A 15,603-nucleotide genomic window follows, 5' to 3' on the forward strand; every position below is an offset into this window, starting at 1 on the left:
CGAAGCTTCTGTGTGCTGGAGGCTTTGGAGGCGTCAGAGAAGGTGGAATTCTGTGTCCAAAAGTGAGGACGTTGTAGTGTCCGATGGCTGTGCCCAAGGTCACGAGATGTTCTCACACTGGGGAGAGGGGACGTAGTTCTGCCCCCTCCCTATACTCGGTCATGGCAGACGGCCAGCCCCAAGCCTTCCCACCACAACTGTGGAGTCATCTCTAATGGCACCAGACGGCCTTGATGGGTCACATGTTCTCTTCCACTGCGTGCACGAGGTGTCCTTTGAACTGAAGAGAAACGTTCCTCTTTGGCCGAAAGGCATGCCAAACACTGTAAATTTGCCACCTTGAGCGGTCCCCGAGAGTTTAAACAGAAAACATAGGAACCCAGGGTCCTCGCTGTCCAGGGGTTGGCGTTGGTGGGTCGCCATAAAGCCAGCCATCAGTCACCACACTCCACAAGAGGAGGAGAAGGAAACACTTGAAATGCTTGCTTGGGAGTCATGTAGGTTTTATCAGACAGCTTAGGGAAGTAGGAAGACGACTTGCAAATTCCAGCCTTGTGTGAGTCTCAAACGAGGCCAAACCCATAGGCGATGATCAAAAATTAAGCGGGAATTCAGAAGAACCGCAGAGCAAAGTTGCTGGCTTGGGAGGAAGTGCCGACTTCCGCCCAGTCGTAAGTTTTACGTCTGTATCAGGGCAGCCTCCAAAGTGACACCTTCTATTTGTAAGACCCCTGGAAAGCCAGAAAAGAGGTTTATTTTCGGTGAATGTTCCTCTTCGATAAAAAAAAAAAAAATTTGACCTGTGAAATTAAGCAAACTTTGCTTTTCCTAACGCGTCCCTTAATTTTCAAATTATCCGGCGAAATGGACCCCTCCCGTCAAGCCCTAAGTCAGGCTTGCGTGAGAGTAGTCAGGCTCTCCCCTTTTGTAATGAGGTGGAAATTAAAGTGAAGGTAGGTTACTCTGTGATAGACACTTAACAGAATACGCCGGGACCCATGTTAATACATTCCTGATGGAGGAAGAGGGCCTCACAAATGAATTACTTTCCTGCTAATTCATGTAAAGCCTGACCGTACAGTGAAAATTCTCTTAAATAAATATTTGATAAATGAATCAAATTCTGGCATACTAAATTGCCGAAATATAATGACTGCCGGCCGCGATAAAAAGAATAATTGCATTTAATGAATAAACCTGCCAAGTCTGGATATGCAGAGGAGCAGCGGCCTTTTCCGCTCCCACAGATAGCGCTGAGCGCCCAGGTACATACCAGCCACGCTTCCCTCACGGAGGGAGTACGTTCCAGAAGTAGGGACAGAGAGACACCACCGATGTTATCGTTCCTGGCTTGGCTTTTACTAAACAAACAATCAGACTGAAACAGTAAGCCCGTGGATTGTCTTCACAGTGTATTCCCACCCCCGTAAATGTGAGGTCAGGGTCACAGGGAGTTCCAGAAACACACTGGCCAAACTAGGTTTCGGTACGTTAGACGTGCTAGAAAGGTGTCCGTTTTCCTGGGATCCGAGCGGAATGACGTTAGAAAAGGCGAGCTGTGCCAGGCCTCCGTCCCAGCCTGAACTCTCCACGTTTCCAGTGCTTCAAGGGCAAGGCTTCTCAAACTCCGGGGCCATGTAATCACCGGGAGATCACGCCAAGATGCAGACCCTGGGGCACACCACAGAGGACGCGTGGGGTGCTGGAGCCCAGACCCGGCGCATCCGTGGACGGCAGGACGTGCGGCCAGGAGTACACCGTCAGCCTTGCCACTTCAGACGGCTCTTCACGCAGGAGCCCGGGCCCAGCCTGCTGATTTCCGCCCAGAAGCCAAGGACGGCACCTGCCCACGGCCAGGCGAGCCAGGCGCACCAGGGTTCCCTTGCCCGATAAACGGCAGCCCCCAGGGGCTGTCTCCCCGCCCTGCGCCCCATAGCGCCACCTCAGTGAGGGGCTGTTCGTGCCATTGTCCGAACTGTTGCCTGACCCGACCACTTCCTTCCCTAGTGTTGCTGCTCGGTTTCTGTATGTTAACTGCATCGTAATAGCAGCACCTTCCCCGCCAACACCTTAGGGCGAATGTGAGAATCACAGGGGAGAGTGCTGTGAAAGAGGCATGCCGAGCAGGGGAAACCCCGCCATGCAAATATGCAGCGTTATTATTCTAAATGATGGGAGCTTTAACAATAAAGAAAAGCATCAGAGTTATGGTTACGGGTACGGTCTCAGGCCTACTCTGCTCCCATCTGTAAAACAAAAACGCTCAGTGCATCAGCAGCAAATTATGATCTGCTCCAAGGTACAGTTGCAGTCGGCATGTGTTCATTCTTGCAGCTCAGGTGTATATTTTTTAATCTACCTACTTTTTTTTAATGCTTATTTTTGAGAGAGAGAGAGAGAGTGCACGAGTGGGGAAGGGGCAGAGAGAGAGAGGGAGACACAGAATCTGAAGCAGGCTCCAGGCTCTGAGCTGTCAGCACAGAGCCGGACGAGGGGGCTCGAACTCACAAACCAGGAGATCATGACCTGAGCCGATGTCAGATGCTTTACTGACTGAGCCCCCAGGTGCCCCTAATCTACCTTCTTCTGGTAGACCCTCTTAAATTTTGATGGAAACATCCGTGAAGACTTCGTTTTTTACCCATAAAGTTGTACAAAGGGTCTCAAACATCCTTTTTTAAAAAAAACATTTAAAATTTTCAATGTTTATTTCTTTTGAGAGAATGCAAAGGGGAGAGGGGCAGAAGGAGAGAGAGAATCCCAAGTAAATTCCAGGCTGTGAGCACAGAGCCCAACGTGGGGCTCAATCCCACGAACCCTGAGATCACGAGCTGAGCCGAAATCAAGAGTCAGGCACTTAACCGACCGAGCCACCCAGGCTCCCCGGGGGCTCAAACATTCTTCCAGAGAGTCCCTAAAGTGGCACATCTGCACAGTCACTGAGATGAACTTAATTTTTGAGTTCAGGATAATAAAGTCTTCATCCCACTACATAAAAGACATCCAGCCCTGGGACCCTTGATCTCACTTAGCTACGCCACACGAACGAAGGACCCACAGGAGGCAAGCAGCTGACAGTGGCGAACAGAGAGACACAAATAACGTGCACTGCGTTCTGCCGTCCAGCAGCGGGGCGGTGCCCCCCTTCCTGTTAGCAGCTCCAAAGGGAAACTGCCTTGAGTTGAACACTGTGTTGTCACTTCGGAGAACGCTCCCTCCGAGTCTCCATGCCCCCCATTACATATTCATGCCGGCCCAGGCAATCAGAAACAAATAGATTTCCAAGGAAAGCCAGCCAGCAGGATTAAGACGCCAGGCTCAGCAAGAGACGCGAGAACCACTGACTCACATTAGAAGACAGATTTCACTCTTGAAGAAACGGCAGCCTTTCTTTCCTTCCCGCCCTGTTCTGCAGAAGGGGGCTGGGGGGCGGGGAGGGGAGCATGGCTTTAATGACCTGCCCCTCCTATGTCCACCGCAGGATCCCCCAGCCTCATCAGCGTGGAGGGGGTACCTCACACAGCTGGCTAGGAAGAGTCCTCCACCCTTATTAGAAGCAGTTTTGTGGCGAGAGCATTCCTTACTGACTGCCTTTCCGGAATGTCCAGCTGAAGGTGCACCCTGACGTAACCCACTCCACCCTGCCGGGTCTCCGGCCCCCAGGGACCACTGACTCCTCTTTTCCTTTGCACCTGCTCGGAGTTAAAATATCTACGTTCATGCACGTGGGTGACGATGGCCCAGAAGTGTTTCTGATAGATCATCAGATGCTCCTGGACGCTTCTCAGGGTCACTTGGCCACCAGCTCTTGGAATCTTCTGACCCAGCGCGGGCTTGTATCTCAGGGATTTCCTTCATTCTTGCTGGTTGGTTTTATTGTCACCACCTCACCTGCTTGACTTTCAACCCTCTTTGCCCAGCCAAGTGCAACCCAGATACAGATTTGGGGAAATAGCGAATACGCCCTGTTTGGTAGCAGCATTCCCTCACCCCACCCCCAGCCTGCAATGAAAAATCACATGTTAGTTTCATTTTTTGGACTAGCACATCCGACCGCCCTGCCTGAAAACAAAAGCAGTAACCATCATGACATCCAGGTGCCCGTGTAAACTTTTACGCCGAAGCTGGTGGCGATCTTCATAGGACCGGACATGCTTCTACTTTGGTCAGAGTTCTGTCTCGTTCACCCAAACCACATCAATCATTTGGGAACATTGTTAAAGACGCATTTTCGCACGGTGTTTTTTCCTAAGAAAAAAAAAAAAAAGAAACCCGTTACCAGGAAGTGTTTTTTTTTTTTTTTTTCATGGTATCTCAACACCAGATACTGTGGTCGCATAGAGCTCATCTAAAAAAAAAAAAGAAAAGAAAAAAAAAAAGAAAAAGCAGTTGTTTCCAAAAGAGCTTTAATGTGTGCTTAAGCCTGACAGGTATATTCTTCTTCTAACACGAGAACGAAGCAAGATGGTCACCAGCTCAGAGCGGGAGGGAGTCCGAGCCCCAGGACTGCTCAGTAGCCTGTTTCTTTCCCACAGATGCCCGCGTGTGTCCCTCTGTGGGGTCCCCCCGCATACAGTCAGGCACTGCCACATCCAGCAGAGGGTCCCACGCTTTCTTGGCCACCACTCCAGCTGTAACATCCCCAGAATTCCTAATAGCAAGTCATGTGCATCTCTTAGAATAGTTGTACTGAAAATACAACTTATCTTCTGTGCATAGAGGCCAGCGAGAGCTTCACGGGTTCAGGATTTGGGGAGGAAAGCAAAAAAGGAAAAAGCCAGAAACCTCCATGTGGCCCTGGCTTAGATGCCCTACCATTTGGGGGGGGGGGGGGATTAGGGACTTGTCTTTGGACTTCTCTTTCTTAACTTATTTTATTCAATCTTTCTCCTTCTCTCTCTCTCTCTCTCTCTCTCTCTCTCTCTCAGCCTCACACTCTCTCTGTCTGTCTCCTTCCTGATTTGCCTGCGTAGGGACAGACAGGTAATGGAGAAGAAATTGAAAGGGAAAATACAGGGAAAATGTAAATGAAAAGAACTTATTATAACAGTTATAATGAAGTGCCTTTCATTTAAATATAAGAATGTAACGCTGAAATGAACTTGTGATCCTGAAATGCATTTTTAATGAGTTTCCTTTTTATTTTGCTTGCTTCAGTGGCATATTTTAAAGACCCTTTGAAAAAAGCCACATTAAAAACCCCACCAAATGCCACAACACGCAAAATTGGATATTGGTTTATTCCAAAACTGCTGATCAGGAAGAGTGGCTCTTCATCACAAAATGTTGCAGTCACTTTATTTAAATGAGTTTGAATTTGCATTGTGATGTGCCATTCTGATTTAGGGGAAAAAAATTAGATTTTCAGATCAAATTGACCCAACCAGTGAAGCGTTAAGGAACTGGCAGGTTTAGTCTGAAAGCCTCGTGTTCTATCAAACCTGCAGCGGGTGGAAGTCACCGGGCCCCCGTGGGAAGCAACTTCCTCGCGGGTCCTGCACCTGTCCCCGCGCGCGACCGCGCAGAGTTTTGTTCTCACCGATCCCCTCTCCTCCTCCCAGGCGAGCGGCCTTTCCAGTGCAACCAGTGCGGGGCCTCGTTCACGCAGAAGGGCAACCTGCTTCGGCACATCAAGCTGCACTCTGGGGAGAAGCCCTTTAAGTGTCATCTCTGCAATTACGCATGCCGCCGGCGGGACGCCCTCACTGGCCACCTGAGGACGCACTCCGGTAGGTCCACTGGGCGCGTGTGTGTGCGCGCACGCGCCGGAGCGCCCCCTGCAGGCCGGCCCGGCCCGGGGGAACACCCCCTCACGCCCCGGGCATCCGTGCCCCGGTCCCCGAGTTTGACTCCCCCCAAAACCAGATGATGTGGGTGGGAAATGACACGCGTGCGCGCACAGAAGTCCCAATTTACAGAGAGTGTTTCGACAGGTAAGTGAGGCTTTTCTAAGCGGCTTTGCCAGCCGTGTGCTTTCCACGGGGTGCGCGGGTCGTGTCCCCAAAGTTCCCAAATACATGTCTTTATCGGAATTGCGAAGTCACTCGTATTACTGCTTTACGCAGAGCGGTGGTCACGGGCATAGTTACTTTGCAAAGCTGAGCGATGACGCGAGAAGGGCCTGCCGCTCTCTGTCCTGGTTGGGGACACGCCTGTCCCCCCACTCCCCAGGGGGACACTGCCCTGAGTGGGCCCAACTGTGTAACTCGTGCCAGGAGCCAGTCACGCCTCAGCTAAGAGGCCACTTGGGGGAGGAAGAGGCTTCAGACCAGCTCCCTCCAGACCTCGCCAGGGCCACACTGTCCCCATTGGTAGGGATGCTGCCTCCTGGGGAAGATCTGCCTATAGTCGGGGCTGTCTCCTCCCAGGTGTGAGGAGTGTAGTTAATTTTTTTCTTAATATTTATTTATTTTTGAGACAGAGAGAGACAGAGCATGAACAGGGGAGGGGCAGAGAGAGAGGGAGACACAGAATCTGAAACAGGCTCCAGGCTCTGAGCTGTCAGCACAGAGCCCGACGCGGGGCTCGAACTCACGGACCGTGAGATCATGACCTGAGCCGAAGTCGGACGCCCAACCGACCAAGCCACCCAGGCGCCCCAATGAGGAGTGTAGTTAATAGTGAGGCTTTAGTGGCCTCTCCTTGTGCCCCGTTCTGTGGCCCGTGAGTATGTACTGAGAGCCCAGGGACGCCGCTCTCTGTGGGGGAGGCAGGTGGGCAGTAGCGAAGCAACAACGTGCTGCAAGTGTGGTGACGCCAGCCTCTGAGGGGACGGTGGGAGCGCAGGGAGGGGACGGCCGGTCTCCAGGGCAGGGCGGGAGGTTTCAGGAGAGACTTCCAATAGAAGGAGGGGCTAGAGTCCACAGTGGAAGGTGAGTTTCTAAGGTTTACCTTCAGACACATTGCACACGAACGCATCAATCCATAAGTGACCCTAGAAGGGGGCGCGGGACGCATTTTAGCCAGCATTTCGTAGTCTTTCTGCTGGTGGGGGGTGCGGCAGGTACCTGCAGTAGCTCACGAGGAGGCGAAGGAGGTGGTCACAGGGGCCCTGGGACTGCTGGTTCCCTTTTGGGGTCCAGACATGACACCTCCTCTCCATGCCGATCCCCCAAATGCTCTTTAATTAGAAAACTTAAAATCTTCCAAGAGAGGAGGTATACAAAACTGAGGTCAGCAGGGGGTGATGGTGGGGCCGAAGCCACCCATTCCCCCCAGGGGGGCCTGGAACGTGCGGGGGGGGGGGGGGGGGGGGAGGACTGTGCTGCAGGGGACAGGGGGAACAGATGGCCCACCCCAAACCGGAGGACAGGAGGGCGACAGTGAGCATTCTTCGGTGTTCACCTGTGTCAATAACGAGGAGCCCATGTGCTGCCCGCCCCCCCCCACCCCCCCGCCAAGAAGAGAAGGTGTGCAGGGAAATGATAAGGTTTCAGATGTGACGAGCAGACTGGGTGGTCTAGGGCAGAGGCACTTCGCATCTGTCATCCGTGCAGGTCAAGTGGACATCAGCACGGTTGCCAACAGTACTCCATTGAGGCAGTAGGAACCACGACCCCACATAGGCGGAAGACACCAAGACTCATCCTCACGAGACGCCAACCGTGTCCTCGTAATCCCCAGTTACTCTGATTGGCAGCCGAAATCTCGCCTGCACGGCAGTCCGTGAACCTTGAAGTGATGCCTCTCTCTTTTCTTTCCTTCCTACTGTGAAGTCTGGAGCATCCAATGCAGTACTTTAGGCCACTCTGGTTCCATGCCCGCTGACGTCCTTCGAGGCATGATGGTCCCCTGCTCTAAGCACGGCCAGTTACTTGAGTAATTATGCAGGAGCGTGGTAGACTTTGGACAGCTTGTTTCTATCACGGATGCGCTGATGAGCAAGTAGGTAATACGATACCATTGACCCAGGGCTGCTGGTGACTCCGCCACCTGAGGGAGCCACACAGCTCTCGGAAAAGACGCCGATGGAGGCTGCATAAGAGGACTTCACTAGAATAAAATGAAGACTTCGCTCTTCATCTGCAAACCCAAATGGGGCCACATTCTATTCCATTGTGAAGTGGCCCACTGCCTCCCTCCCAACTCCACTGAAACCGTGATCCATCTCACAGTTTTCTCTGGCGGCTGGCGGTGGCTTGAGGTTCCAAAGGCCAACGACACATCAGTGGCGAGATGTGACTATAGCTTTGTCCCAGATCGATACAGGGTGGGGAGGTCTGGCAGGGTAGGGGAGGCCCTTCCTTCCTCACCGCCTTCTTTGGAAGTCACAAGCCGAGCTAGAGACTTTCTTCCCTTCAGAATCTTGGGCTGTGCTTCAAGGTGTATTTTAGGCAACACTGTGCATTTCCAGGTCACTTCCCCGGTGTTAGGGACGCGATGCTTTCTACACGTAGGGATGGATCCCTTTCTTCCTCTGTGAAATGCTCCAAAGGTCAAATTTTACATTTCGTCTTAGTCTTCTCTAACCATTGCTTCTGTTCACCTAAGGAAGAGATGGAACCAGTACAAGCTTTGGTTGAACCATTTTACCAAGCCTTCCGATTTGGATGGTATTGATTTTTATATAATACATTCAGATATGTGAAATCTAACAACGTGAGAAGGAAGTAGGAGAAGATTCTGGTCTTCGGATGGAAATTTATATTCCTTACGTAAATAAAGATACTTTACTTATCTCATCTCTTAAAACGCTGTCTATGAAAGTCATTAAGCTTGGGCACGATATGAATTTGTTGGCGTGAGTCTTCTTTCCCTAAAATACCGCTCCATAAAGTTTGGGAGGAACTAACCTCATTATAGATACTGCACTGCCTAAAGCAGTGGCCACTAGCCATATGTGGCATTTAAATTTAAGTTTCGTCAATTAAACTTAAACGAAATCAAAACTTCAGTCCTCGGTGACTGTAGCCAGACTTTGCATGCTCAGTGGTTCACGGGTGGCCACCATATTGAACAGTACAATGACTATCGCATTGGACGGCACAGATGAAGAACACATCCATCGTCATAGTGAGTTTTGTTGGTCAGGGCTGATCCAGAGACCACGCCATCCTTAAGCTTTTGGGGAGAACACAGAGCTTTTTGAAGCTAGAACAGGAAAATACATTTTGGAAACAAATGCTCATTTCATTAACGCATCACTATCCGCTGTGGTATCTTCGAGACCTCAAGTTATCCAGTTTAGCATCCTGCAACTGAATCCACTTTGGGTGCATTTAGATCTGTCACCAGTGTCATGCCAGACCTGGCCCACAACATAGACATGGACAAGTCTGACTTTAGAGGGGCGTCTATGTATCCTCCAGGCAACTGGGGACATCCCTCACGTCTCCGCCCACGTGGTGCCCATGCGATCACACGGTGATGGCCCATTTCCTCCAGTTAAAGAACAGTGATTTCAGTAGAAGAGAATTTGGGAGTTAGGACAATGGGCAAATTAAGGTGAAACCAGAGTCACACGAGTTCTTGGTACATTCAGCGAAACCCCTGGGCATTCCTATTTTTAAATTCGGCAATTTTGACTGAGTCCACTTTAGCTCTCAAGAGGGGAGGGGTTCTTTGCCATTTTCGGTAATGATTGTATTGCATGAATTCCCATCACACCAAGGCCAGTATTTAATTGGGGTCTTGAACTCGATTGTGTTTTCTGCAGTTGGTAAACCTCACAAATGTGGATATTGTGGCCGAAGCTATAAACAGCGAAGCTCTTTAGAGGAACATAAAGAGCGTTGCCACAACTACTTGCAAAGCATGGGCCTTCCAGGCACGCTGTACCCAGGTAAGCGCTGGCTCACCCTCCCGGCATGCAGCGAAGAAGGGCCCCGGGCACACAGCGCCGGGTGCACAACCCAGGCGTGCGAGCCGCCACCGCCCCGACCGAGGGACGTTTTTGGCAGAAGCACTGTGTGCTTCCCGACTTTTGAAGCCCTCATCTCACCAGAGAGAGCCTGACCTTGAACCCCTCCCTCTTGAAAGCTGGGGAAGTGTCTGAGAGAATAGTGACCCCAGAAACTTTGCCGGGGGTGGGGGGCGGGCGGTTCTTGGTTTGGGGATTTTTTTTTTTTTAATTAAACCAGGAGTATCGATTGCTTCTTTGTGCTTAGTCCTCAAAATAAGATGTGAAATCTTGTCTTAAAAACTCTTCTTTTCATGAAGTTGATCGAATGAAAGCTTTCAGGCTGGGTTTTCGTTCATCCGTTTCGGCACCTGTCTGGAACGAGTGAGCTCCTTGGCAAAACCCTGACAGTCGAGAGGGTTGCGGCTGTCACAGGATTGGAGGAAAGGCTGCTTTTTTCTTATGAGCCTTGGTGCCCGAGACACCACATCACCCTGTGGCACTTGACTCTGATCTTAGATAATGTAAAGTGAAGGACGCTCACGCTGGTGTCGAAGGAGGCTGAATTTACTCCAAGGGACAGCGCTGTCATAAAAGGCACCTTTCTAACCTTTTAAGACGTAAGAAATGTCTGAATAGGTCAATGGAAGCCGACCTCCTTACAAACGCAGTTTATTTGACGCCACCACTGGAAAAATCGTCACGGGACCCAGAAGCAGAAGTGAAATTAAGGGTCGAAAGTTTGTTAAATCTCACTCAGCTTTCTGGCTTTAATGAATGGCTCATAAAGGAAATCCACCAGGGAATACTCAGGTCGCTTTTGTGATTTTAAATTTTGTGTGATCGCTTATCGTACTTCTACTGTGGTGAAATACACATAAGACAAAACTTACTCTCTTAACCATGTGAAATGGAGAGTTGAGAGGCATGAGGTATGGGCAAGAGATTCAGATTAAGGACAGGTGAGAACAGGAGAGACAAACAGTCAGAGTGGAATTCTGGGACACCTGGGTGGCTCAGTCGGTTAAGCATCTGACTCTTGATTGCGGCTCAGGCTCATGATCCCAGGGTCATGGGATCGAGCCCCATGTCAGGCTCTGTGCTAACAGTGAGGATCCTGCTTGGGTCTCTCTCTCCTCTCTCTGCCCCTCCCCTGCTCACTCTCTCTCAAAATAAATAAATAAACTTAAAAAAAATTAAAAAAATAAATGAACGGAGGCCCAAGAGTCAGATAGTTTGGGCTTCAAGAGGCAACGTTTTACGTGGCAGCACCTCTGTGGTTCTAGCACTGCCTGGCTCACCAATTAGCTGTGGATGTGGGGGCTGACTGTTGACCTCTCTGGGCGAGCCTTACTCTTGTCGCCTGTGAAATGGGGAGATCCCACTGAATTATCATTTAACTCTCTTCCAAGTCTGGTGTCTGTTTCTAGAAAGGAAAGGTATGGAGGGTTACTGGAGCAGGTGAGACTAGATAGGAAAATCCTAATAATCATGTACTAGTCACCAGTTTGTGGCCAACCCCCAAGATGGCGTCTACAGGTTCAGAGATGATGGCGCTCCTTTAGAATAAAATGTAAACTTTGTTTAGACATTGTATTTTCCTGCCAAAAATAAATTAACGGGCCTTGGAAGTAAGTGCCACTGTGCCCCACTTTGCCGAGAAGGAGGGACACGTGAAGAAGCATCCTGGCTCCGTAGGTCAAATGAGAGACCGGTGACAATGGGTTTTATGGATTTTGTGCATATCCTTTATGTAAATCCGATGTGAGCCCTTATGTTTGCCCATTTAATGAAAAACACCATTTCTGATGTAAAAAAAATTGCACATCCAGCCATCATAACCAATTTGAAATGTATGTTTCCAGAATGGACGGATCCATGTTCAAATAAGCCATTTGTCGACCCAACAGATATTTGCTGCAATTTATTACCTACAGTACTGACCTGTTTGAATACAGTGATCTGAATGTCCCTTTAGAGCCATACACATGGAGTCGAGAAGACAGAATGAACAGGAGACACAGACAGAGCACATTGGTTTTCTCCGCTATTTTATTACCGAAGAAACACGCTGGGAGATCACAGCGGGCTGCTCCTGGCGGTCCCTGAGACCTGGGCTCAAGTTGCATCTCTGTACCTGGGTTTGAATGTGACCCTGGGCTCTCAAGTAGGAGTGCTAATTCCTGCCTGGCCAACCTGGCAGAAATGAGGGCAGAGAATGCAGACACGTGTCACCCACTGGCTGTCCATGTCAGTGAGCCTGTGTGTCAGCAATATGTACGTTACCCCATAGGCAGAGTCAACGCAGCCCTGAAATGCTAATTTCTTCCCTTGGGTGATCAGATTATTTCGAATACCGCAGTGATGGGTCCTTATGTCCCTGTGTTCAGGAGATAAGAAAGCTTCAGGCATGTGGTGAGCGCTGCCCGGGGGGTGGAAGGTATCCATAAAAGCACTTCAGTCAGAGTCCTGCAAGACGACATCTGGGATCCTGGGGGCAGGCAGTGGGCTGCTGAGGTGTGGGCAGGGGGGGTCTTGGTCACTTTGCTGTGCCAGGGCTGGTCAAACCTGTGCCTTCTGTGTGTCTTTCAAGCCCCATTCTCCCTACAGAGCCAGAGAGCAGCCCCTCGGTGCTCCTGTGGGCACCCAGACACCCTCTTCCCTCTTCGATCCCCTTAGGTTGGGGCCATTCTTTGGGATTAGGTAAAAACAAAGCCTAGCCCAGCTAGGATGTGGGAGAGTTTAATTTTTCTGAATGTAGCTTTATTTAGTTAAAGGTTTCTTGGTCATCTGTCACAACTTCCTTTAGGGATGAAGTAAGTTTCTCTCGAGCATTTGGAAGATGATCATTCAGGTACACAGATCGTATTACAAGCTCTTGCAGGGAAATGCCACTGATCTGGGAGTCTGGGACTCCTTTGTCCCTCACTGTGATGACCCCGAGGGTCTCAGGAGGCCCTGTGGCCCTGGGCAGGGAAGACACCCACAGTGCTCTGCTTGGCCGAGAAGGACGGACATGTGGGCAAGCATGTGGGATCCATAGGTCAGATGTGCACGCCCCCTGGAATTGGGCTTCATGGATTTTGTGTGTATCCTTCATACCAGTCAGGGTGTGGGTTATTATGTTTGCTCATTGAGCAGGAAACACGCATTTCTGATGTTAAAAAATTACATATACCGGCGATAATAACCAATTTGAAATATAGGCTTCCAGAGCGGCCTTCATAATAGCAATGGAGACGTAAAATACTTAGAAATCATCTTAGCAGGTAATGTGCAGGGCATAATGAAGGAAGCTGCCACACCGTGCTGAGGCAAGAAAGCAAACGTGGAACACTGGAGAGGGGGAGGGTCAGACACTGCGGGCACGAATCTTCCCGAATCAAGGTGTGGGTCCAACATAAAATTTGGAATATTGTGAAGTGTATCTGGAAACGTAGATGAGAGAATTGGCATGGTTGAAAAAGGAAAAGTAATGTGTCGTGCTGTGTTAAAATGTAGCTATGACGTGGGGCTCTTTGGGAGAATAGATAGAAATCGAGAATAGTAACAGAAGATCCTATAGATCCTGTGATAAATCAGCATGTCATATCTGGGGAAGGAGGAGAGGGAGAAATAGGGCAGTGGGATTTAAGCGGACCATTCAGAAGTGGTGCCAGAGGGATTGGTTAACTGTTTGGAATGTAATTAATTGGCATTTTCAGCTCTTCGTATATGATGATACATTGCAGGGACATGAATGTTCTATCCCCAAAAACCCAACTGTAAAAACTAGAATATAGGCAGACTCTGCAGGAGACAAAGTTGTCTCTTCAACCATGGAAAGAAAGATGGAAATGGAAAAAATGGAGGTTGGCTAGGAATACTCCCTCCATCAACATTTAGCCCCATAGGGTCTAGCTTTTCCACAGTTTGCAGGTGTTATTTGATTTCCTAGAGTTTGCTGTGTGTTCAGGGGTCAGGAGCTCTGGGTTCTCTCCCCATGTTGCCCGGATTCGCTGTAGCATCTTGGGCGGCCATGTTTCTTCTGCACATCCCTTCGCGGTGCCTGTCGATGGCATAGGAACCTCAGATCATTTCTAGCTCTGACAGGTAGTGCTTTGATCCTCAGCAGGCTGGTGTCGGGACTGAGTTAGTGGCTTTGGGGGCACTGGAAAAGTTAAGAGGACTCGTCCGAGGGGCACAGTTGCTTAATCCCATCCAGCTTCTGGTGACAGGGATGGTGTTTGTTCCTTTGGCCTCGGGAGATAACGTACGGCCGGCAGGTGTCATTAGCAGGTGGCCGTGGGCAGCCTCTGTCCCGGCTGAAAGAGCTGCCGGGGAGATTAGCAATAATCCTTGCGAAGGGCCTGGCTCTTGTAGGCGCTTAACAAATGTCAGATTTAATGCTGGATGCGACCGAATCCTTTCATTGTAAGCTTTTCTAAACTGGCCTCTCTAACTGTCTTTGACTTTAGTCATTAAAGAAGAAGCTAATCACAGTGAGATGGCAGAAGATCTGTGCAAGATAGGATCAGAGAGATCCCTCGTGCTGGACAGACTAGCAAGTAACGTCGCCAAACGTAAGAGCTCTATGCCTCAGAAATTTGTTGGTAAGAGTCAAACGTTTGCTGTCTCTTAACGAACAACTATGCGGGTGTTGTCGGCTCAGGTGCAAATTAGTTGAGAGTAGAAGGAAGAAAAAGTAGCTCATTTTTTACAGAGCAAAAAAATTGGTAGGCTTCACGTTTCTTAAATATTTTGGAGTTTTTTCTTTGTTTCATGTTTATTGACATATTTTGAGAGAGAGAGAGAGAGCACATGTGGGGGAAGAGCAGAGAGAGAGGGAGAGAGAGAATCCCCAGCAGGCTCTGTGCTCTCGGCCCAACATGGGGCTCGAACTCACAAACTGTGAGATCATGACCTGCGTCGAAACCAAGAAGTTGGACATTCTACTGACTCAGCCACCCCGGTGCCCCTGGAGTTTTTTCTGATAGACTTCTTAAAAATGAATTCCTCTCCTGGCAGTTTTTCCTAGATGTGGTCTTGCAGCCTCCTGGGCACCCAGAAGATCTGCCTGTGGACAGGGTTGGCCGGGTCAGTGTGCTCGGAGCCAAGAACATGGGTCCAGCGTGGCCAGGGGCTCCCCACACAGCCCATTCACCCACTGCCCGAGCAGCCTCGCTGAACTTCGAAAGCTCATTTTTCACACGAAGTTCATAACACTCCTTGCATGGGCTACTTTGAATCACGTAGCAACTCGGCCCATGAGACGTGTCCAGAGAAGAGGGGGGCACAGCCGTGATTGCTGTTCTCACCATTGAATCTCTACCTGTGTCAGGTGCTTTGAGGGATAAAAGGAAGATCAAAGTGTCCCTTTCCTCTAGGACCTTGCTGTTGTGTAGATGATAGATGCACCAGTAACCATCGCCAGGCCTCATGCTGCAGGTGCGGGAAGAATGATAGCTATTTAGGTCAGTTTAAGAGTGGACGTGCACTAAGCTGGGGGCCCAACCTGGGAGTGTCTGCACACAGCCACGTGTTGATGCTGTCAGCTGGTCACGTTACTTGACCTTGGTTCCATTCGTTGTGTGCCTCACAGGGTTTTGTGGACATTAGTTAACATCATGGATGTGAGAACACTTACAAAGTCTCAATGTGAAGTTCAGCTATTATCATAAGGATAATATAGAAGGAGAATGCTGGGGGAGGTCATGTCCAAGAAAGAGGACCATGGGAGGAGGGTCATGGTCAAGAAGGAAGACCATGGGGGGAGAGTCATGTCC

General features: G+C 49.9%; 1 protein-coding gene across 25 annotated transcripts in view; it reads left to right on the forward strand.

Annotated features, from left to right (window-relative positions):
* IKZF1 (IKAROS family zinc finger 1) overlaps positions 1-15,603 on the forward strand; it is a 101,300-nt gene that overhangs the window by 73,555 nt on the left and 12,142 nt on the right. For 16 of the 25 annotated variants that reach the window (XM_049641239.1, XM_049641244.1, XM_049641257.1 and 13 more), the window contains 3 exons: positions 5,562-5,729; positions 9,656-9,781; positions 14,296-14,430. In XM_049641239.1, the coding sequence (XP_049497196.1) occupies positions 5,562-5,729; positions 9,656-9,781; positions 14,296-14,430 (429 nt within the window). The remainder of the gene's footprint in view (positions 1-5,561; positions 5,730-9,655; positions 9,782-14,295; positions 14,431-15,603) is intronic. The other 9 variants (XM_049641249.1, XM_049641255.1, XM_049641263.1 and 6 more) reach the window with 5 other exon arrangements.

This window comes from Panthera uncia, chromosome A2 (assembly GCF_023721935.1).
Source record: "Panthera uncia isolate 11264 chromosome A2, Puncia_PCG_1.0, whole genome shotgun sequence".
NCBI lineage: Eukaryota > Metazoa > Chordata > Mammalia > Carnivora > Felidae > Panthera > Panthera uncia.